Source organism: Rhinolophus hipposideros (assembly GCF_964194185.1).
Source record: "Rhinolophus hipposideros genome assembly, chromosome: 22".
Lineage (NCBI taxonomy): Eukaryota > Metazoa > Chordata > Mammalia > Chiroptera > Rhinolophidae > Rhinolophus > Rhinolophus hipposideros.
The window spans coordinates 20,039,207-20,063,806 of record NC_138068.1 but is presented as its reverse complement, the minus strand read 5'-3'; the positions used below and the strand labels follow the sequence as shown (position 1 = coordinate 20,063,806).

At 45.3% G+C, this 24,600-nt stretch overlaps 1 protein-coding gene across 3 annotated transcripts in view; it reads left to right on the top strand.

Annotated features, from left to right (window-relative positions):
* Nucleotides 1-47: 47 nt before the first annotated feature.
* Nucleotides 48-24,600, top strand: part of MMP24 (matrix metallopeptidase 24) — a gene marked incomplete at its 5' end in the record, with an annotated part of 42,013 nt that continues 17,460 nt past the window's right edge. Inside the window, 3 exons of one of the 3 annotated variants that reach the window (XM_081033591.1) lie at nucleotides 48-278; nucleotides 19,691-19,839; nucleotides 24,034-24,150. In XM_081033591.1, coding sequence (XP_080889717.1) covers nucleotides 48-278; nucleotides 19,691-19,839; nucleotides 24,034-24,150 — 497 coding nt within the window. Of the gene's footprint in view, nucleotides 279-557; nucleotides 596-19,431; nucleotides 19,583-19,690; nucleotides 19,840-24,033; nucleotides 24,151-24,600 lie in introns of those variants that run through there. The other 2 variants (XM_081033593.1, XM_081033592.1) reach the window with 2 other exon arrangements.

Genomic DNA, 24,600 nt, shown 5'->3' with positions numbered 1-24,600 from the left:
CCGCCGCCGCCGCCATCGCAGCCGGGCGGCCGGGCCCCGCCGCGGGGATGCCGAGGAGCCGGGGCGGCCGCGCCGCGCTGGGGCCGCCGCCGCCGGGCTGGGCCCCGCGCTGGAGCCGCTGGCGGGCCCCGGGGCGGCTGCTGCTGCTGCTGCCCGCGCTCTGCTGCCTCCCGGGCGCCGCGCGGGCGGCGGCGGCGGCGGCGGCGGGGGGGGCCCGGGACCGGTCGGCGGTGGCGGCGGCGCGGGCGGCCGAGGCGGAGGCGCCCTTCGCCGGGCAGGTGGGGCCGGTGCGCGGGGCCGGGGCGCGGGCGCGGGGCCTCGGGCAGGGCGGGGGGCGGCGTCGGGGACGGGCCGCGCCTGCCGCCGGGGTGGGGTGGAGGCGGCGCGCCGGGGTCCGCGCCGGGGGCCCGGGCCGGGTCCCAGGGCGGGGGCTGGAAGGGCGGCGCCGGGGCTGCGGGGCCGGAACCGCTTCAGCACCGCGGACAGGGGCAGGGGGCGAGGGCGGAGCCCAAGGGCCGATTGTTGTGGTGCGGGGGGGCTGCGTGGCCTGCAGGACCGTGTGCGAGGGAAACCGTACAACGCCTCGGAGTAAATAGTAAGCGCAGCCAGTCTGTCGTGGGCTGGGAGAAGAACCGAGGCTGTTCGAGCTGGAGAAGAGAGAACGGGGTGGGGGCTGGGGGCCGGGGGAAGGACTCGATCACTGTCTTCATATCCGAAGGGCTGTCACGTGGAGGAAGGATAGACTTGCTCGGCGAGGCCCCACAGGGCAGAACTCGGGCCGACGGGGGTGGGGGTAAGGGTTGCAAGAAGGCAAATTTCAGCTCAGTAAAGGAAGAAGTTTGTAACAATCGGAGCTGCTCAACCAGCTTAGGAGGCGGGGAGATGCTCGGCACTGGCATGTGGAAGCAAAAGCTCCAGGAGGGGATTGGATGGATACAGGCATAATAATAACAATACTGCCAGCTAGCATTTACTGAGCACTCACTGTGTGCCAGGCCTGGTGCTGTTTTATGTGAATTCGTATCTTATTTAATCCTCATAACTACTCGAGCAGTTAGCTGTAATTATTATCCCCACTTGACATGCCCACCTGTCCTTCCTTCAGTGGAAATAAAGAATTTAAGTAACTTGCCCAAGGTCACACAGCTAGTGAGCGATAGAGTTGGGATTCTAACCAAAGCAGGCTGACTCTAGTCTCGATATATTCACCATAACATTATTCTGTATCACACGAGGGTGAGGGCAGTGGATTTAGGTAATTTCCCTGGTTTCTTCCAACCTAAAGGTCTGCAATTGTAGTTTGTAGTTAAGTGAGGTTGAGACAGTGGGGTTTTTTCAGAGTGATTGCCTCAATAATCCTAAGAGATGGAGTGTGCTTGTTGAAGCAGGCAGTCTGTTTGTTCAGAAGAATCTGCCAGAACAGGGATTCTTAATTGGGCATGGAACTCAAGGGGTCATAAACTCTGAAATTTTGTGCAAAATTGTGTTTGTGTGTGCAAATGTGTTTTTCTAGAGAGAATCCATAGCTTTCTGCAGACTCACAAAGGGGCACATGATCCAAAAATATTGGAGTGGGTAGAAAGTCTCTTTAGCCCCATTGGGTAGTTATTTTTCAAAGATCTAATTGCTGGCTGACTTTTAGTGAAAACTTTCCATGTTGTGTTTTCAGCTTTATTCTATCTCAAAGTAATGCATTTCATGAGTTTATACCCTATAAAAAGTAGGATTCCTTAAGTCTTCCTCAGTGCATAGGGCAAGGTGGAAAGACCCTGGCCTGGAATTTAGGAGGGCTGGGCTCTAATTTGACCTTGGCCCCTGGTGGTTTGTGACCTTGGGCCATTTCCTTGCCTTCTCTAGGCTTGCCTTTTACCATCTCAAAAATGAAGAGATAGGGTTAGATGATTTCAACTCTGAAATTCCTTTATTCCTATGATATTTCAAGCATTGAGAGGCTATTTGCTTGACTATGTCAGGATTTGGAGAGAAGGTTATGTTTACCCATTTGTCATTGGTTTTATAGGCTTTGATTGTTCCACCTCTCTTAGCCTTGGTCATTGCACATTTAAGTTTTCCCCGTATAGACAGGCCACCCCTAGAATAGCTACATTCATCCTTTGTGTCATTTTAGTTGCCCTTTTCTAGATATCCTAGAGCCCTAACTTTCAATAGACATAAACCTGACCATTGTCCCCAGATATGTCCCCTGTAGTCTTGCACAAAGGAAGGATGACTTCCCCTTTGGTTTTCAGGTCCTTTCCTGCTTCTGCCTATCCCTTTGTCAGCCTTCCTGACCCCAACACATTAGGCCACTGCCTTTAGGAAACAATCTGCAGTAGCTCCTGGATCCCTTTCCTGGGTCAAAACTGATAGCCTGGAACACAACACCCTATATGTGGATTATTTTTATCGGAATGCATTACCTTACATTTCCCCCACATTGACGTTTAGCTGCCATTTTGCATCCCACTCAATACCTTCCTTCAGCTCTCACTCCTTTGGCAGAGCATTTCCCTATGTGAAAGGGCTTAATATGATGTGCAGTCCTGAAATTTTTACTTTGCTCTACTTCTGAATCACTTATAAAAAATTTAAATAAGACAAGTCGCAGCATGGTCTCTCGGGGCCCCCTGCCCTCTTAATCTCCTTTCATTCAAAGAAGTGACCAATTATTTCCATCTATTGTATCCTATCTCTAAGTGAGTTCTCAGGCTGTGATACAAACACCACCCTTAATTCTATGACTCCATTTTCAAAGCCTAATATGCTGTCCGAAACTCTCTGAAAGATAGGGGAATTATAGCCACTGCTTCTCTCAACAATTTGCACTGAATTATGCCTGTTGAATACTAGTGGATCACAGGATTGAAACCTTATAAACTATTGTTGCTTTTAATGTTGCTTACTCTAGCAGATAATGTTGCTTATCCCTCTTTCTGTCTTTTAAAGCCTCTGGAGTCTGACTCCACCCTACCTCCTCACTAGAAGGCTGCCTTTCCCATTGCTCCTCCATACACAGTTCTACTCCAGACAGGCTTGTCTCTCCTTTATCTTAAGACAAGCCACCTAGGTTTCTCTGGACCTCTATGCATGCTGATTATGTCTGCACCTCCACCCAACCATCTGCAACTTTTCCTTAAAGTTTCAGCCCAAGCCCTGCTTCTCCAGGAAACTTTCCCTGACTTCTCTAGTCATTTATTCCTCTCTTCTTAGGGGAACACTTTGAGGAAGCCCCAGCCAGTTTGCCATTTAAGTTTTTATAAATAATTAAACATTATTTGGGGGGGGAGTTGTGGATCTTAGGCAAGGACTTCCCCCAACAAAACGCTTTATGTTTTTTAGATCTAACACAATCCCCAACTCTCAATGCTCATCATTAAATACTCAAGCATTCAATGATTATACTCTTTATCTTTTATGCCAAAAAGTTACATAGGTCTGAAATAGGTGCTCCTGAGCATGTGGGTCTCCAAGTCCTTATCTCAAACCCCTAAGAAGATGGCAGTTATTGCCCACCTGTCCTTCCTCCGGTGGAAATGGAGGTTATTCCTTTTAGCAGTGGTTCCACAATTTCACCCTTGAGTTCTTTCATAACCCATTAGGTAGGCTGTCATCTCGTGGCAGTGACATACAGTAAAGAGAAATTGAGAGGTGGCCATGGTCATCAAGTGGTACTTAATAGATAACTCTTGAATTGCCATTAGTGAATTGCCCAAGGACACTAAGCCTGATAGTAGGTGACAGAACTAGAACTTTTCCCCCTAGTTTTCTGACTTCTTAGTTGAAAGCATTTTCACTATCTTTGGCTTTTGGTTTCTTATCTCTGTTCTTTCATTACCAATAGATAAAGTAAAAAACAAAAATTTTCACTGAGTCTATTTTCTCCTTTGCTTTCTTGAGTCTTTCTTTTGTATTTTGCACTTCAGGGGTCCCACTGATTCTATAATTGTCTTCCTGTGTTTGATTTATTTAAAGCATCTTTCTCTTATTAGCTGAGTAGAATGCCCCACAAACAGTATTGTTGGCCCTCCTAGTTTCCAATTTGATTCTGAGGAAAGTCAGTGCAGGCAGAAAGAGACACACCAATCAAAATGGCCACATAAGTAAGAGAATGTGATGGCCGATCCAAGGGCATAATGGATTCCTGCCCTCTAGACCAGTTTTGAGAGATTTTCTATGGGTAGATGGAAACTGTTCTTCAGCTTGTACCTGTAGTCAAGGAAAGAGAGAACACTGAAGGAGTCTAGGGGTGGTGTAGGCCTATTAAGAAGCATTAACAGATTCCCAAGCCAAAAATTTATTTCAATGTGATTATGGCTTCCAGTTTATTTTCACTGTTGTCTAAAAAAAAATTTCACTCTTAGGAAGTTCTTCCTTTTACTTAACCTGAATCTAGTCCACTGTATTTTCAATTCATTTTCTCCTATTATGACTGTGGTTTTCCCTATTACTTTAATAGCCTTATATCTGTAGGGTGCTTTGCACTGTCCAGATGCTTTCATGTGAATGGCTCCACTTGGTCCTGGTAGCAATGCCATGAGGTAGGTAGGGAAGATATTGTCCTCATTTTATAGATGAGCAAGCGGAGGACTCTGCAGATGATGTGACTTGTCTACACATGGGTTCCTACACATGGGTCCAGGAACCCATGTGTAGCTAATAAGTAGTAGAGGACCAGAGCTGGATTTTCCGTCCTTGGTCTGAGGGCTTTCCCTTCTTCACTAAACAGTCCTATTCTGGATTACTATAATAGCCTTTTAGCCAATCGTTTCCATTTTCAAGGTAGTTTTAGAACAAATAAAAGTAAATCAGAATTGTACCAAAGAGATTATTAATCTCAGGAAATGCTTAGCCTTGTGATATGGTATAGTTTGAACTCAATATGAAAGGAACCAAATTCTTGATAGACTGCAGCCAAGGTCTCCTCAGTATCTAGTAGGTGCCTGGCACATTCTGGATACTTGACAAATATTTTTAAATTAATTTCATTGTCTGCATCCCCCACCAACTTCTTTGAATAATGCCTGGTACATTAAAAAAAATCAGTACTTTTTTGGAAGAATGAATGAATGCATGCTAGAGATATAAACAAGGTGTCTGAGGAAGCACTGAAGGGGGAGGAGACAAGGTCCCCAGCTGAGGCTGGGGAAGTCAGGGACGGTTTTAGAAAGAAGGCTGGTATGGAAGATAAACCTCTGAGGGAGGAGAGGGCCTGGGAATGGTGAGAGGGGGCAGTCCAGACAAAAGGAAAACCATAAACAAAGGCTCCACAACAGTGCATGCCATGTTTAGGAAACAGTAAATAATTTGCTGTGCCTGGGGCATCGAGTTACTTGCTATTTCCAGTCAGAGCGTATGAGAAGAAGAGGCTGGAAAGGGGAGGCTGGGAGCAGATTGTGAAACTGGCCTTGGTCCAAAGGCTGAAGGGAGTCGTGGAAGGTTTCTTAGCAGACATGTTACCTGTTCAGTGCCATGTTGAGGAGGTGGAGAGACCGGTCCTATTCTGGAGCCATTGTGGATGCTGGCCCCTGCCCTGCTTTTAGCTTTCTCAACACAATTTAGGTCTGTGGGCCTGTTTTAGGGACTAGAATGTGAATAAAAGCTGTGAGTCCCAGTCTGGCCCTCTCCAGCTGCTAGATTTGGGAACTAATCATTTGGTGTCTCTGGACCTCAGAACCGATTCCGTTCAAGTCCTTTACTAGTTTTTCTTCATCATTACTTCGTACATTCATGTTAAAAGGCAACTTCGAATTAGACTGTAACGATCTATAGGAGAACGGCAAAGCCATCAATATAGAAGATATTATTTTCTCAAAGATCATACCATGTTGTCATAACAAAATAGGTAGAGAAAAACAAGGCATTGTTATTAACAACTTTTGTTAGCAACAGTCATTTAAAAACGCAAGTCTACACAACAAACACTCATGCGCACGCTGTTCTCTGTGCCCCTAAAACACTGGGCCAGAAAGATGGGAGCGTCCTTCACCTCTCTCTCCTCACCCGCCTCAATCGCATCAATTCCCAGCAACCCCACCTCCTGAGTAGGTCTTCCCTGCGTCCACTTCTCACCACCTCCACTTCAGTCTAAATTTCTATCATGTCTCATCTGGACTTCAGAAACTTCCCAACTGATGAGCCTCTCTTTCCTGCCTCTAATCTTCCTTCAAACAGCCACCAGAGTGACCTTTTAAAAATAAATCTACACAGCGGTCAGTTATATCTGAAGCAAATATGGCAAAAGCTAAGATTTAACAAAGCTGGTTCATGGTTGTTCGTTTGTTTTACTATTGTGGATGCTTGAAATATTTAACTAAAAATAAACAATAAATCTGAGTGTGTTCTTCCCACCCTCACCTTGCTTAAAACGGCTTTTAGGATAAAGACGAAACCATGATGACTCTACTACTACTTCTTCCTTTTAGTTCTTTTAATGGAAAGATTTCAAACACACACGAACATAAAATGAATAGTATTCTGAACCCCTTTGTACCCAGCATCCACCAGGCTGCTTAACAGGCCTGAGGCTCTGACTGACTGAGGCCTGCCCGCCTCCCTGACTTCCTTTTGTATCCCCTTCTCAGGACACTTCAGCCACCTTGGCCTTCTTTCTCTTTTTCTAACACACAGGCTCCTTCCCATCTCGGGCATTCAATAAGATAGTCTTTTTCCTGGGATGCTCATTCTCCTACCTTCATCTCTTCTTCTACTCATACACAGGTCTCCGCCGAGATGTGATCGCCTCAGGGAGCCCGCCCCTGATCACAGCCTGCATCTCCTGTCACACACTTTCACAGCACCTTCTCCTTTTCCTTTCAGGCCACTTCCCATGATTGTGAGGAAACATTTAGTCTTTCCATGTCCATGTCCCTCGCCAGGCAGGCTATAAGCTGTATGAGGACGAGTTCAGTGGGGGTAACGAGCATTTTTTATATGTATGATGTGGTGTGACAGTGAGGGGTGCATAAAATGCCACTGGGAGCACAGAGGAAGGTCATAGAACCCCAGGTAGGCGTCCCAGCTGAAGTGGCATTCAAGCTGCATTTTGAAGCATATTTAATCATTTATCAGGGCGAGGCCAGAACGCATGTGGGAAGGCATTCTAGGGAGAGGGGATGAAAACGGCACAGAGGAAGGAACCAGCAGGATATGTTCCGGCGACACCAGAAGGTCTGTAGCTAGAGTAAGGGGTACTGGGGGGGGGGACAATAAGAGAGTAGGACGCACAGACAGACGATAATGCTAGGAAGGTGATTGGCATCAGATTGTGAAGCTTGTTGAGTGCCATGCTAAGGAGCTCGGGCTTTAAGACTGGCAGTGAGGAGCCAGGAGATCGGCTCCACACTCAATCCAATTTAGCTAAAATAATAGAACTTTATATAATTACTTAGAGGTTATTTAGCTTGGCCATCTGCCTGTTACAGTTGAGAAACTAAGGCCTGACCACGGTCTTTGTCTTCCCTCTTCCCTTTTGTAACTCAGCAATAAGTTAAGCCCCAGGGGCCAGAAAACTGGCAGATGTGCAGGAAGGCACTGGAAAGAGGGAGGAAGGCTCAGGCTCCTCGCTTCTCATACAGTAAATGAGAGCACAGCCACACTCCTGGCCTCGGGAGAAGGTCTCCCCAGAACTGGAAAACTCGGACATCCCAGAGCTGACCCAAAACCCCAAAGGTGCCACCTCCCCGGGCATAGCGATGGCCTGGCTTGTGGTGGCCTCCGGGAAGTGGGCTGAGGACACTGCACAGGGAATTCCTGCTAGTGTTCTTATCACCCACTTAAGAGCTGGTGGCAGCCAAGATGCAACACCATGCCCTTAAGGTGTTTGGCAAGAAGCTAAGTCAGGCGTTGTGGGTGATCCTGAAGGCCCGTCTCAGTCTGGCAGTAAGTGAAAAAAAAAGACAGAGCCTTTGGAGGGAAACCAGAGCCAGTGTGGAGGGGGTACCATGACAGAGAGAATGCTTCTTAAGACACAGCGACATTGGGCTCCACTTTCAGTTCCTCTACCAACTTGCTCTGTGATTTTGGATAAGTCATTTCTCCCTCTCTTTTATTTTTCACTTCTGCAAAACAAGCGTGTTAAATGAGATGCTCTCTAAGTATTGTTGACCAGTGCATTTTCTGGATCCCTGAATGGTTAAACCTTCAAGTTTGAAGTTTTAAAAAAGTAATTGTAACTCAGCTGGGCTCAGCGGCAAGGCTAGGAGCTCAGTTGTACGGCTAGAGGAGGAAGAGGGGTTTCAGTGGAAAGGGAGTTGGGGGGAACCGACACAGCAACAGGGCTGGTCTCTGAAGAGTCACCAAAGAGACACAGTGATTTGTTCTGGCAGCATTGACCAAAGGTGGTGGTCAATCTATTGCTGGAGAGTGTGGAAACAAGAATACAAACAATAATGTTGGAAGAACGCTGCTTATGTGCCAAGATCTGCTCAATGCTTTTACACATACCTGTTAGTCTCCTATTGCTGCTGAAACGAATTACCACAAATTAGTGGCTTTACAACACAAATGTACTGTTTTACAGTTCTGGAGATTAGAAGATCAAAACGGGACTTACGTGACTAAAATCAAGGTGTCAGCAGGACGGCATTCTTTCTAGGAGGCTCTAAGAGAGAATTCATACCTCGGCTTTTCCAGCTTCCAGAGGCTGCCCACATTCCTTGGCTTGTGAGCCCTTCCAGCAATGATATCGCTCTTATGTCTGCTTCTGATGTCGCCATAGCTCCTCCTCTGGCTCTGACCCTCCGGCCTCCCTGTTACAAGAACCGTTGTGATTACATTAAGACCACCTAGTAACCCAGGATTATCTCCCCACTGAAGGGCCTTAACTTAATCATACCTGTGAAGCCTCCTTTCCCATGGAAGGTAATATAGTCACAGGTTTGGAGGATTAGGATGCAATCTTTGAAGGGCAATTATTTTACTTACCTCAGTGTATCCTCTCACTGAATCCTCCTAACAACCCTTCTCTGATCATCCCCTATTTAACAGACGAAGAAAATGATTCTTCAAGAAGTTAGATCATTTGCCCAAGGACACTCAGCTGGAAAGAGCAAAGAGGCACTAGCTGGCATGTGGTGGCCTCTTGGTCCCAAGTGACCTCTTTTCACATAGGGCCCCACTCAGCTCCCAGGTGTTTAGGGACTAGAGTCTCACTCTCTGGAAGAGACTGAGAACCCGGCGGGGAATCTGAGACTCTGAGAAACACATTAGGATCATAACAATCTCTACGCAGGACCTGAGTGCCAGACAGGGAAAATGAGGCCAAAATCCATTTGTAAGGCCTGAACATGGCAATGGATGGGAAAGCATGATCTTAGGCCACTCTTGAGGCCGGTATGCAATGATGCAGTGGAATCTGTGTTGGGGTACTGAAGTTAGGATTGGCCAAGGAGGAGGACAGGCAAAGGACCCAGAGATGAGAGCAGAGCCGAGGCACAGAGAGCAGGTGCTAGCTATTGAGCCCATTTTAATGGAGGGCTTTTCTCAATACTTTCTGCCTTAGTAAATTAGAGATGATACTAAATATAACATGACCATTTCTTCATGGCATAGTGTCATCACTCCCAGCGGTCCTTAGTGCAGAGGTTCTCAAACTTTAGTAGGCAACTGAATAACCTGAGATACAGATTCCCAGTTCCCAGCCTCAGAGAGTCTGATTCAGTAGATCGAGATTCGGGTTTGGGAAGATGTGCTTTTTTTTCTTTTAATTAAATTTATTGGGGTGACAATGATTGGTAAAATCACATAGGTTTCAAGCGTACAATTCGATAATACATCATCTATATGTCATATTGGGTGCTCACCACGCAGTCAGTTCTCCTTCCATCACCATATATTTGACCCCTTTTACCCTTTTCTACCAATTTCTTTCCCCCCTTACTCTTTCGTGACCACTAATCTGTTGTCTGTGTCTATGAGTTTTTGTTTCTTTATTTGTTTATCTTGTTCCTTTGTTGCTTTCAGTTTTATATCCCACATATGAGTGAAGTCATATGGTTCTCAACTTTTTCTGATTTATTTCGCTTACATAATAATTTCAAAATCCATCCATGTTGTCGCAAATGACAGTATTTCATCTTTTCTGATGGCAGAATAGTATTGTGTATATGTACCACATCTTTATCCAATCATCTATCAAAGGACTTTGGTTGTTTCCATGTCTTTGGCCACCGTAAATAAAGCTGCAATGAACATTGGAGCACACTTGTCTTTATGGATAAATGTTTTCAGATTTTTTTGGTAAATACCCAGGAGAGTGATTGTTGGGTCATATGGTAATTCTATTCTTAATTTTGAAAAACCTCCACACTGCCTTCCATAGCAGCTGCACCAATCTGCATTCCCACACTAACTGTGTATGAGGGCTCCTTTTTTCTCCACAGCCTCTCCAACGCTAATTGTTTGTCTTGTTGATGATAGCCATTCTAACAGGTGTGAGGTGATTGCGGTTTCGATTTGCATTTCCCTAATAGCTAGTGAAGTTGAGCATTTTTTCATATATCTGTTGGCTGTTTGTGTGTCTTCTTGGGAGAAGTTTCTGTTCATGTCCTCTGCCCAATTTTTAATTGGATTGTTTATCTTTTTTGTTGTTGAGTTTATGAGTTCCTTATATGTTTTGGATATTAGCCCCGTATTGGAGACGTTGTTTGCAAATAGCTTCTCCCATTCGGTTGGTTGTCTCTTTGTTTTGTTGATGGCTTCTTTTGCGGAGCAGGAGCTTTTTAGTTTGATACAGTCCCATTCATTTATTTTAGCTTTTACTTCCCTTGCTTTTGAGGTCAAATTCATAAAATCCTCTGGAAGATACGCTTTTAACAAGCTCCCCGGATGGTGAGATGCTGACAGCCCATGACGTACAAGGACTGCACACTGAGAAGCACAGCCTCAGTGTTTGGGGCTACAGTATAGTGAAGTGTTTACAGTTGTCACCTATCAGGAAAATCATAATCATTATTATTGCTATCTTTTCCTGAGTACTTAATACCACATGTTATTTAATCTTCACAACCACTCCACGAGGCACATACTAAGGCAATGCGCCACAGAGTGGTCCAATCATTTGCCTATGGTCATGGAACAGGTAAATGCAAGAATTAGGATTTGAACCCAGCACAGCTTGTCTCCAGAGCATACACTCTTAACCATAACCCTCAACGCCCTCTCAAGCTGGCTTGCTCCTCACTGCTCTCCACACCCGACACCACGCCCGCTCACCTCCACCTGCCCAAAGAAGTAAACCAGCTCTCACTCTGAGCCTCAGACTGGGAGACTAGTGACTGAATGCATAGTGCTTTCCTTAAAATGTAGAATTTAGGGTTTAAAGGACCCTGAGAGGATATTAAGGCAGCCCTAAATGGGAATCCCTTTCTAGTAGTGGCAATTGAGGGCACTTTTGCCCATGCTCAGGGGAACTTTCAGCAATGTCTGGAGATATCTGGCATTTAGTGTAAAAGCCAAGAATGCTGCTAAACATCCTACAGTGTACAGGACAGCATCCCCACCATAACAAAGAATTATCTGGCTCAAAAGATCAATAGTGCCGAGGTTGAGAAACCCTGTTCTATAGCAAGTTTTGACCAGCGAACCCTCGCCCTGAGCAGTGTAACTCATTTTCATTCAATAAATATGTATCTATGCCAGGCCCTGTGATAGGTGTGGAGATACAATGGTGAAGAAGACAGATGACGGGTTTGGAGATACAATGGTGAAGAAGACCGATGATGGGCCCTGCCCTATAGTCAAGAAGAAGAGACAAATAATTCAACACATGATTACAACACTGTGTGATAACAAATGTGATAAGGAGAAAGTTTCAGATATATCTGGGTTTGAATCCTGCCACTTATTAGCTTTGTGGCTCTAGGTGATTACTTAATGTTTCTGAACCCAAGTTTCCTCATCTGCAAACTGGGGATCATAATTCCTATCTTGTGGGGTCACTGCATTCTAAAGTACCTAGCACAATGGCAGGTATGTTGTGGGCGTTCTAATAATAGTAGCTCTTTTCATTGTTATTATAATTAGAACATCTCTGTCAAAAAGTTGTTTCTAATAATAAGTCAAGATCTACATTCTGTGCAGACTGGTGCAGCCGCTATGGAAGGCAGTGTGGAGGTTCCTCAAGAAATTACGAATAGAATTACCATATGACCCAGCAATCGCTCTCCTGGGTATCTACCCCAAAAATATAAAAGCATTTCTCTATAGAGACACGTGTACTCCAATGTTCATTGCAGCTTTGTTTACGGTGGCCAAGACATGGAAACAACCAAAATGTCCTTCGATAGATGAATGGATAAAGAAGTTGTGGTACATATACACAATGGAATACTATTCAGCGTTAAGGAAAGATGATATAGGAACATTTCTGACAACATGGATGGATCTTGAGAATATAATGCTAAGCGAAATAAGTCAGACAGAAAAAGCAGAGAACCCTATGATTTCACTGATATGTGGTATATAAACCAAAAACAAGACAAACAAATGAGAAACAAGAACTCATAGACACAGACATAGTTTAGTGGTTACCAGAGGGTAAGGGGGGTGGGGGGAGGGAGATGAGGGTAAGGGGGATCAAATATATGGTGATGGAAGGAGAACTGACTCTGGGTGGTGAACACACAATGGGATTTATTGATGATGTAATACGGAATTGTACACCTGAAATTATGTAACTTCATTAACAATTGTCACCCCAATAAATAAATTAAAAAAAAATAAAAATAAAAATAAACTCTCAAAAAAAAAAAAAAAAAAAAAAAAAAAAAAAAAAAAAAAAAGATCTACATTCTGTAATCTCCCATGTTGGTCTTCATTTTGCACTCTGTGCTAACCAGAATCTAAATCTTTATCCATAGCCCTTAGGCTTTCTGAAGACTGTCACATTCCCTGCAGCCCTCCCTTCTGCAGCCTACACGTCCTTCATCTTTTCTCACAGGACATGGTTCCTAGTTCCCTCACTTTCCTGACCACTTTCCCTTAGTCGTGCCCTAGTTTGTCACTGTCCCTCTATATATATGAGGTCAGACAATTAATTTCACGAACTCATCCTAGAAAAAGTGCTACATACCCCATTGCCGAATATCACTATGGTCACCTTCAAAGTACTCCCCTTGGGAAGCTATGCACTGACGCCAGCACCTCGTCCACCCTTCAAAGCAATTTTGGAACTCTTTTTCTGGAATGGCCATCAGAGCTGTCGTCATATTACCTTGATGTCCTGAATATAATCAAAATGTCTTCCTTTCAATATTTCCTTTATTTTGGGGTAAAGAAAGAAGTCATTAGGGGCCAGATCAGGTGAGTAGGGAGGGTGTTCCAATACAGTTATTTGTTTACTGGCTAAAACCTTCCCCCCAGACAGTGCTGTGTGAGCTGGTGCACTGTCGTGATACAAGAGCCATGAATTGTTGGAGAAAAGTTTAGGTCGTCTAACTTTTTCACACAGCCTTTTCAGCACTTTCAAATAGTAAACTTGGTTAAGTGTTTATCCAGTTGGTACAACTTCATAATGAATAATCCCTCTGATACCAAAAAAAGTTAGCAACATCATTGCAACAAGTTCGTGAACTTTAATTGTCAGCCCTTGTACAACCTCTAGAACTGGACTTGGACTTCCTGTGCGTGTTGAGACCAATGCCTTATTCCTCTTACTCACATCATCACCCTTCACCCTAGATTATGACCTCGACTGCCCAACCTCTATGATCATGGTCTTTTATTCTTCCCCCCTCATTCTAGCACTTGCTTCCAAATTTGAGAAGGTCTTTTATTCTTCCCCCCTCATTCTAGCCCTTGCTTCCAAATTTGAGACTAGCCCTTGCTTCTGCTTGGTCCTTCTTTGTAGACTTCACCTCTGGCCTTTCTGATAATACCTTCTGGCTCTTTTCTTTTCTCTTCTCTTCTTTTCTTTTTTTATTGGGGAACAGCTTGTTTCTCCAGAGCCCATCAGCTCCAAGTTGTTGTCCTTCAGTCTAGTTGTTGAGGGCGCAGCTCAGCTCCAAGTCCAGTCGCCGTTTTCAATCTTTAGTTGCAGGCGGTGCAGCCCACCATCCCATGTGGGAATTGAACCGGCAACCTTGTTGTTGAGAGCTTGAGCTCTAACCAACTGAGCCATCCGGCTGCCCCTCCAGAAGCTCAGCGGCAGCTCGATTTCTTCAGTCTAGTTATGAAGGGCGCAGCTCACTGGCCCATGTGGGAATCAAACCAGCACCCCTGTTATTCAGAGCTCGCGCTCTAACCAACTGAGCCATCCGGCCGCCCAGGCCCACTGCATTTCTGATCAAACACCTGATCCTACCCATTCTCCCACTTTTTCTCCAGGCCTGGACAGTCTGATTTGGGCTCCCACCCAGCCAGGTGTGATGCTCCTGCATGCTACCTGATCCATCTTTTAACTGATCCGTCTTTCTCTCCTCCCCCAATGCCCAGGGCCGTCTCTGTCTCCCCAGAGCAAACTGGCAGCTCCACCAGTTGATCTGCTTCTCGCTGCCTCCATTGCCACTTCTAATCTCACCACCGCCTCTGCTGTCTGTCGCTGTCTCTTCAGGCCACATTTTTCCTCCTTGTTATTCTCCGCTCTCTCCTTTGCCTACCACTACTCCTGAACATCTCAGCTTTGGCTTCTCGGGAACCCAAATCCCACCTGCTAGCCAGCCGACTAATCACACTGTACTGTCTCTGATCTCTGCATCTTTGGTTCAACCCAGCTATTTTGGTCCCTGCTTGCAACTCAGCTTTTTCTCACTTTCCTCTGGGTTTACACCTCTCTCAGCACTTAAAGGGTGACAGACACCTTAGAGTTGGTTAACTGAGCTGTAAAGGTTAGACTTCGGATGTGGCTGGTGATTGATTAATGGATCCAAGTGTAAAAAGATGAAAGATAGGTCATTTTGTTTAAAACTGAATGGGCATTTTTCCTTTTGTGGATTTTATCTTTTTTTTTTCAGATGGGACAATGGAGCCTATTGCCTCATCAAGCAAAGAAGTCAAACCACAATAGATTGAATTTCAGCAAACATTTTTTTCAGCCTCTAATAGATACCAAGAACTGTGCTTGGTACTTTCATGTGCATTACTCAATAAACATTTCCAAGATGAAAAATCCCTTCCTTCGTACCCAAACAGTGCCTCCTAGATGAATCATTTGTTCGTTCGTTCATTCATTCATTCATTCATTCATTCAGTGATTACTTACTGTGCTAGGTACTGCTAAGTACTGTAGCAAACAAAAATAAATAAGAGTCTCTGCTCCTCAGTAACTCATTCTAGTGGGGTAAACATATGAACTCACAGGTGTGATATACTGTGGCAGTTTTGTTTAGGGTGGTGGAGAAGTAAGGCACTGCAGGAGTAAAGAGGATACCCATTAGCTCTGCCAGGGAGAGTTAAGGAAGGTTTACCAAAGAGGTGACACTTCAGCTAGAACTTGAGGGATGAGCGCGCTAACACACTTGAAGAGAATGGGCTTTGAGGCCGCAGGAACAGCCTGGAAGCGTGAAAGCACAGGGAATGTTTTGGAATTGCTATGACTGGAGTGTAGAAGACTTATTCCAACATCAGGGGCCTCTGCCCCGAGCACTGAGAGGACTCCCTGGGTCACAAAGCAAGTGAGAGGCAGAGACAGGGTTAATAAGCAGCAGACATTGGGATTGTCTGGTGCCTAATCCATAGTCTTTAGCCTCCTACCCTCTAATACACACACACACACACACACACACACACATACACACACACCAGGTCCGACCTCAAGGCCCTGTTCCCTGGCCTAGAGCTGTCACTTGACCAGCCCCACCCCCTCCCATTTCCCCTCATGGGCATCTGCCTGGAGTTCTGAGACTTGTCCCCAGTGAACCTGGGAGGGAAACAGAGCCCAGAGAAGGCTGATCCATTCCAGTGTTTGGTCCCAATCCAGGCATTTGTCTAGGACCTGAGGGCTTAGCTCCTAACTCCTGATGCTGCTGAGATAGGCTCTGTGTCCTTCAGAATGGATCCTGATTGACTCTGAGACACTCTTTGCTTGGTGTATCCCAGGAAAGGACCTGGATAAGCAGGTAGCCCTTTACTGAGGAGGAGATGCTTTCAATTCCCCAAAGCCTGAGAAGGCCGGAGTGTGTTTATGCCAAAAGTTCCCTGTTCCCTATCTCCTACCAGAAGCAGTACTGGGGGAAGGAGGGGAGAAGATTCTTCAATTCCATGCTAACTTAGAGGCAGGTGTTCCAAAAAGGACTCAGTTGGCTAACTGGTTTGCAGCGGTATCTGTCCAATGATCCCCAGCCATTTCCCAAATGCCATAATTCATTTTAGGTGGATTTTTAGAGAGGCATTGGGTTTATTTTAGATTTGGACCACACCTCTTTTTGGAATGGCTTGCGGCAGTTTCCAGATTGAAACAATGTTTTTAAGTAAGACTTTTAAGGAGGAAACATAACTTGGTGGTTGGAAAGATGAAAAAAGTTACTTCCAAGCATCCCATGCTCAACACTTAAGCTATAAATTTGGCTGAAAGATTCCTGGCAGAAAGGCCAAAAGGGAAAACCTCTGGGTTACCCAGGATTCGTTTTCTGAAACCAGAAACCATACCAAATCTCCTGTAAGAAAAACATTTTCCTCAAGCTAAATTTTGATAGAAAGTGATTGTATTTGGTCCTAAGAAGGTTGAGTGACAGGGTGCAGAGCACACAGTTCAAGCCCGTTGTTGTTTCTCTGTGGGCAGTGCTCCCAGTGCTGTGTGAGAGACGGTCGTGTCCACAGGGCACCTAACAGCAAGTAGACTTGCCCATGACAATGTACTACCCCCACAGGAGCCACAGGACTGGCTGGGTTCAAGGAGAATGTGGGAGGGCGGGATGACTAGATTTCAAAAGGCACAGAAGGAGTCAAAGGCCATTTAGTCCACTTTGATTTTATAAATGATAGCATAAGGGATAACAGACACCTTTTGAGTGATTATGGGTCAGGGCATTCCTTCATTTCATCTTAATAACAATCCTGTGGAGGAGGAATTACTGTTTACATTTTATAAATAAGGAAACTCACACAGCCGGCAAGTAGTGAAGTCAGGATTCCATGTCACGACTGTGTGCCTTTTTCCCACTCTACCACCCTGTTTATTCAACTCAATAATTCTTCATTAAAGTTTCCATGCAGAAAGAGAACACAATGTGACATTCTGGGTGTGAGGGACTGAGAGAACAGAATGAAGGGACTTATGCTTTGATGACATAACCTAGAAGTTGGAGTTCCTAGATGAATGGATGGGTCATTTGTCAGTTGCCCTGTCATGTCCATTTCCAGATGTCTTACTTGAGCTTTTTGGCTGATCCTGGGCCACAGCCAAGTCACAAGTGATTCTCTGTAATTTGTCCACTTGGGAACAGGTAATTATATATCAGTCTCTCCACTTCCCTCCTTTCCAACCCTCTCTACTCATCGCCACACTCCCTTCCCCCAAGTTCTAGCCATTTTAAATACTCCCGACACCTCCAGACAATTGCACATGCTGTATCCATGAAGAATTAGCTCAGATCCCATGTCCACCCGGAGGCCTCCCCCACGTTCCCCTTTCTCCCCATCCCCACCCCCCATGTGGCTAAGACACCCCTCTTTTGTCCTCCCATAGAACCCTGTACAAACCTGATTTTTAGTGCTCTGTTTTCATGGTGGCTTTACTTGTTGGTCTGCGAGCTCCTTATTCATCTTTAGATCCCCAGAGACTTGTACAGTGCCTAGCACGTAGTAAATGCCCAATAATGTTTGTTGAACCGGCATTAACGGCCAGCTACTATGTGTTAGGCACTTCCTGAGTCCTGGATATACAGAGGTGAGTAAAATACAGACCCTTCCTTGAGGAGCTCAGGGTCTGATATGTAATGATTAGAGCCCAATATTATAAAATCTATACTATCTGTAATGGGGGATTTAGGGGACACAGAAGAGGGAGAAGGTAACTTAGCCTGGAGAGCAAGGGAAGTCTTCCGGAAGTAGCAATTTATGGCTGAACATCAAAATTATGAAAGATTTTTGCCAAACTAAGAAGTGTAGCAGGCAGAAGGGAAACTGTACAAAGGCATGAGAGCGATTCAGTGTTTGGGGAGACGCAAGAAGTGCTGATACCCTGCGCCATAATTTGGCGTGAAAAGCATGTTTTAGAATCAAATGTGAGAGAGGTTAAGATTGCCGCTCTGTTGTTGATGTTTTAAGACTGTTATTCTGACTATTTTGTTTTTAATCAGTCCAGTGGATTTTAGCACAAGGCAGTAAAGACTATAATAATAACAGCGTATTTATAGTTTCTGGTTTGCCTCCTTCCCAAAACGGCTTGATTTGACTTGTACTAACAGACACATCTACAATAAGACTGTTCATATAGAAACAAGAAACAAAAACTATAGATAGGAGGGGAATAATACTGTTTCCTAGGTTCCTTTTCCTGCCTCAGCCCACTCGGTGTTGAGGACCATCTCAGGGCGGGTTCAGGTTCTGTGTGGCTTAGACACCAGCACATAGGAGTGTGCCTGTAAATGCTTGTGGATTCAGGAAATACCTGGGTGTTTTCCTCATTTTCCAATTGCTGCCACAGATATTTCCTGATGCTCTGGTTTCTTCCAGTTTCCATCCTCTCACGCTCTCGGTGGGAATAACTGTCTTTATTTTGCGATCCTTCAAATCCATTGCTTTAATTGGGCTTCTTCACCCAAGCTCCTTTCAGATTCTCTTGCCCTTTTAAAGTTTTTGTCCTTTTTGTTTTTAATGACTTCTTGCATAAAACTTAGAAAAAAGAAGGAGAAAAAGTCCCCCATGATACTATAACAAAGAGACTCATTAATTCTTTTTTTATTTAAATTTTTTTTAACTTTATTTCAGATTTTCAGAGAAGTTTTCAAGAATAAGACAAAGAATTCCTGAACACCCTTTGCCCAGATTCCCCAACTGTTAACATTTTATTATATCTGTTTTCTTTCTCGATAGGTGGATAGATTTCCTGAACCCATTTAAGAAAAAGTTGCAGACATTGTGCACCCTTATGTAAACCTAAATACTTCAGTGTGTACTTCCTAAAAACAAGGAATTCTCTTACATAATCATACTATTATTTTTTATGTGTGCCTTTACAGGCTTTTTTTCTATGCACATACTTATGTATTGGTATTTAAATTAAATATACATTGTTTTGTTTATATTCATTTACAATGGCTAGCTTTTCGGAGGGGTTAGCAATAAAGACTATGTATAACCTCATGCCAATAAATATTCTACAATGTGGTTCTTCATCAGACTCTGACTTTAGACTATGGGTTTCTGGAAGACACATTTTAATGGGCCATTCTATTTCAGAGAATAAACTGTTCCTGTGCTCTCGCATGTCTGGTCATATGTCAGTGGAAACCACTGAATCCATAAGCAAAGAGTCAGGGGAGTGGAAAGCTTTGAATGCAAATTTAATCTTTATTCTGTAGCCAGTAGAGATCCAATGAAAGGTTCATAGCAGGAGAGTAAGCCAACAAGAGCTGTGTTTTTCTGGAGATAAATCTGACGTGTCTGTAGGAGGGAGTGAAGGAGGAAGAAATCAGAGCATGAGTCCGTAAGTCCCTTGGGTAAAATGATCCCTAGTTTCAAGGGCAGATCTCTGCCCAGGTAGAACAGAGCCTTCTCTGGCATAATGCATCCTTTTCTTTCATGTGTCTTTCAGAACTGGTTAAAGTCATATGGCTATCTGCTTCCCTATGACTCATGGGCATCTGCGCTGCAGTCAGGGAAGGCCTTACAGTCAGCAGTCTCCACTATGCAGCAGTTTTACGGGATCCCCGTCACCGGTGTGTTGGATCAAACAACAATCGAGTAAGGTTTGCGTAGGACATTGTGCCTTTGAACTTTCCAGACTTACATTTGGGTTCACATTTGTCATGGCCTCATGTACACACCATGCCCATCCTACTACCTTCCTATCTTTTACTCTGCAGTGTCATCATGGGAGGGAATACCCCAAGGTGCTCTTTCCTGTGTAAGCTTGGGATGTGCTCTGCCACAAACTTGCCGTGTGACCTTGGACCAGTCTCTTAACCCTTCCGGGCCTCAGCTTCCTTATCAGCACAGTGAGGGGGTTGGTTATAGGGGGCCTTAAATTTCCTCTGACTCTATAACTTGTGCTTCTATGAATCGCCCCTCTGGCATTCCCTGAGATGTACACATCTCACTGGATACAGAAAACCCTTCCATGACAAGCTGACAATTCTTCTTTTTCCACATATTTCCACGTATCGAACACTTGCTCAGTGCCTTCGTGTGCCAAGCACTGTGCTTGATCCTATGATCCCCACCTACCCTCCAGAGGTTTATCATGTAGTGAAAAGCACAGTCATCTGGCTACACCAGTCTAGAACTTGGAAGGCAACACTGAGGTTCAGGGCGATACTCAGGAGGTGATAACAAGCCACGCGGAAGGCTGAGATCACTCAAGAAGAGCATAAGGAGGAGGAAGAGAAGAGTTCTGGGGCTAGAACCCCTCAACGCAAGCTGAGAAGGAGCAGACAGAGAAGTGGAAGAAGCCTGGGGTTGTGATGTCATGGCCGTGAAGGCGGGAATGGCCAGCAGGCTCAGCGGCTGCAAAGTGGTCCAACAGGAGACTGAGAAGTGTCTAGTGAGTCTAGAAACATAGAGGCCATTGTAAGCTCCGAGGCATGACGGAGACAAAATTAGACAGCTGTGGGGAGAAGGGGAGGTGCGGAGCAGAGATGGCAAGTGTAGGGAAAACTTTCAAGAAGCTTAACAGTGAGAGGAAGGAGGAATAGAAGGTAGCTAGCTAAGGGTGGGTTTTAAGATTGGAGAAATTTGAGCATGCTTCATATTGTTTAAGAGATAGCCATGAAAGTTATTAAAGCTGTTTTTAAAAAGCCATTAACACCAGGAAGAGCTACAGAAAGAGCTGGAGTGAATTTTTTAAGGAGGTGGCAAGGGGTGGATCCTGAGCTCAAGTGGAAGGAGAGAGGAGGGCTGGGTGGGGCTGTGGGGAAGGTGGAGGGTTGAGGAGCAGGAACCCCCCCCCCTGCTGTGGAGCCAGGATTAATTCACCCCTTGGCTGAATCCCTCCTGCAGAGAATCATCTTTCTGGGCCGCAGCTTGCTCATTTACAAAAGGGAGTCTTGGATTATAACTCTCAAATTCTAGATTCCATTATTCTAAACTTTTAAAACGGTGAGCCTGGGTTTTTATGATCCTAAAATTCTGTTCCTAGGATTCTCTGATTGTGAGATTGTGAAATTCTGAGCTAATCAATTTCACTGCTCCTACGCTGTTGTGAGTGCAGTGGACTCCTCGGCCCGGTGGCCTCACAAGCGATCTGGTTAAAGAGCGCCCGACCGCCTCTCCAAGCGGAGGTTATTTTGAGGGCTCTGTGCAGGCCTCGTGGCAGTGCATCCTGGGCAGAAGCACTCACTGGTGTCTCTGCTGAGGCACCACCTGGCCTTGGGTTTTACTCTGTTCCAGAAAGCCCCAGGCCTGTTGGACAGAATTCAGAGTGTGGCAGGTGGACGGCGAGAGGAGGAGGCAAAAGGAACAATCTGAGGGAGAAGGATGGCATTTCCCACTTGCAGTTCTGCCCCCACCTCTTTGTAGGAAGGCTGGGGAACGCTGTTGTGGAGGCATGGAATGGAAGAAGGTGCTCACACTTAAAACAAGACCTGAGTGGGGAGGGGGTTGGGGAAGAATTTAGAGACCTTAGTTTCCGCTCCGCTCTGTGACCTTGGGCAGTTGCTGTCTTCTCTGGGCCTGACTCCACGCTGGGGCCCTCCCTTCCAGGCCTAGCCCAGCCTTGTTGTAGCAGAGATGGCTCCTGGTTCTCTTCCCAGGGACTGTCAGTGAAAGGAGGCTAGATTAGCAATTCAAAGCACAGTATGTCTCCGTTGACCAACATTTTGGTTTACAAACGAGTAAACCCGGAAATGCTTCGGTTTTCGAACACAACTCAGAAGTCAAGCATGTCACACGGCTTCCGCTGAGTGCAAGATCCTGAGGCCTAGCTGTGGGCTGTTTTCGAACGTTTCAGAACTCGTGGATTATGTTCGAAAACCGAGGTACCTCTGTACTATTTGAGTGCCTCCCTTAGGAAATGTCACACATTAATCATTCACTCATTCATTCATTCAGCAATCAGTTCCTCTAGCCCTTGAGTTCAAGGTGGAAATTGGTAGTTCATTCATTCATTCAACTAAGTTCCAGTCTCGCCTCACTGTTTGCTACATTGCACAAGTTGCTCAATTTACCTGTGTATCTTTCCTCTCATCTGTAAAAGGGAGAATAAATAATTTCTGGTTACCTCACAAAGTTGTTTTGAGACTCAAAAAAAAGTGTTTTAATGTCAACACTGCGACAATTATAAATGTTTATTCTAATGCATGGCATGATTATTGTTTTTTTATGATCGATTTCTGAGTATGGGCACTGTAGGCTATGTGGAATATACAGAGATGAATAAGACCTGGCTAAGTCCCTCGAGGGGCTTTTAATATTTGGTTAAAATAGTCTGTTTTTCCTCTTCATTGCCAGTGGCAACTGCTTTCAGCAACTGCAAATGAGGTCAGACTGTTTTCCCTTCCAGGAGCCCAAGCTACTGAGATAGTTTAGTGAGTTAGTCATTAGGCCAACAGGGACCTAAAATTCAAGGATGGCTTGGGCCCCAATCAGCCGTGATCTTTTAAATCTCCTATCCTGACCCCTTCTGTATATCCCCAGTGATGTCTCAGGCTTACCGTTCCCTAATATAATTTCACCTGGTAACAAACAGTTATCGGGATTTACTGTAGTACAAGGCACAGGGCTGGCTTCTGGGAACATGATGATAAATAAGACACAGTTCCTGTCCTCAAAGAATTTCTTATTTATTAGAGGCAACAGACTAATGGATTTAAAATCACAATACAGTGTGATAAGTGCTACAGAGAATTGTTTCGAGTCCTACAGTTGTTTAGCCACTCTTTGAACACCTATAGTGAAAGAGAATTTGCTATCTTCCAAGCTATGCCATTCTACTATTGGCTAGTTCTCATTCATTCATTCATTCAACAAATCATTATTGAACACCTTCTATGTCAGGTACTGTGCCGGCATTAGGGATACAGGCAAGGTTCCTACCCTCACAGAGCTTAGAATCTGGCGGGAAAGACAAAGAATAAGCAGAATAGAAGTATATCATTCCCATGAATAATAAATGCTGTGAAGAAAAGTTAAATAGGCTAAACAGATAGTGGTAGAATGGGAGGGGAGGCTATATTAGAGAGGGTGGGCAGGGAAATCCTCTCTGAAGGGGTGACACTTGAGCAGAAACCTTAATGACAGAAGGGAACACACCCTGTGAATGAGAAGAGCTTTGCAAGCAGAGCAAAGAGCAAATGCAAAGTGGGAAAACCTTAGTATGTTCAAGGCACAGCAAGAAGGTCACTGTGGCTGGAGGAGAGGATATGAAGAGGAGGGGGTGAATGTGTTGGCCGACAGGTAGGCATGGGCAAGTTCATGTGGGGCCCTGTGGGCCAACGTGAGGAGTTTGGGTTTTACTCTAGGTGTTTATGGAAGTCATTGGAGGCTTTTCAACCAGGGAGTGATGTGATCTAATTACAGTTACAGAGCATGTTCACATCCACGCCCTGCTTTGAGGTTCACTACAACCTAAGAATAGCCAGCACTATCATTCTTGCGTTGCAGATGAGGAAACTGAGGCTCATGCTGATTCAGTCGCTTCCCTGGGCTCCTATGATTAGTGATAGAGCTGAGACTATCAAGCCCAGGTCTTCTGACTCCTACTCTGTATGCAGCAGTGTTGCCTCACATTCAGTTGTGAGTGAATGAATGAATGAATGAGTCGATCATGTTCCTGCTGGGGAAGCGATCAGAGCCAGGGTCCCAGACTCTAGGTAGAAGATGCACATTGCTGTTCAGACCAGGACTGCGCACTCCGCAGTGTCTTCCTGGTGTTCATGGACCCCCGTGTGTGTGTGTGTGTGTGTGTGTGTGTGTGTGTGTGTGTGTCCTCCCTCTGACCAGGTGGATGAAGAAACCCCGATGCGGCGTCCCTGACCACCCCCACTTGAGCCGTAAGCGGAGAAACAAGCGCTATGCCCTGACTGGACAGAAGTGGAGGCAGAAACACATCACCTACAGGTGCTTTGACTCCCTCTCTTCCTCCTTGGTTTTGGCTCCACCCTCATTCTGTTTCTTCCTGGCCTGGGTTTCAGAGGCTCACACCGTAGGTGGGTCTGCAATCAGGGTGAGGGCCAGTGCTGTGAGCCCAAGACTTTGTCCTCCTGTGGCTTCCAGAGGATGCTGTGTCTCCAACTTCAGGTTTACTTGGTCCCCTAGGAGCTCCTTAGTTGTGTTCTGTGTAGATTCCTACAGGTTTTAGTGACCAAAAGCGGAGTATGGATTGTTCAGTAACTTCCAGCTGTGACAAAGAACCATGGCTGAACTCATTCTCCCTTTCACCTGTCAAAGCCCACTCTGGATCCCTCTCCCACTTAGCCTAATGGACTTCACGTAAGATTCCCAACACAGATTTCCAGTTGTTTCTTAAGGAGTACAAAGACCTGGGAACTAATTCACAACAGTGTCATT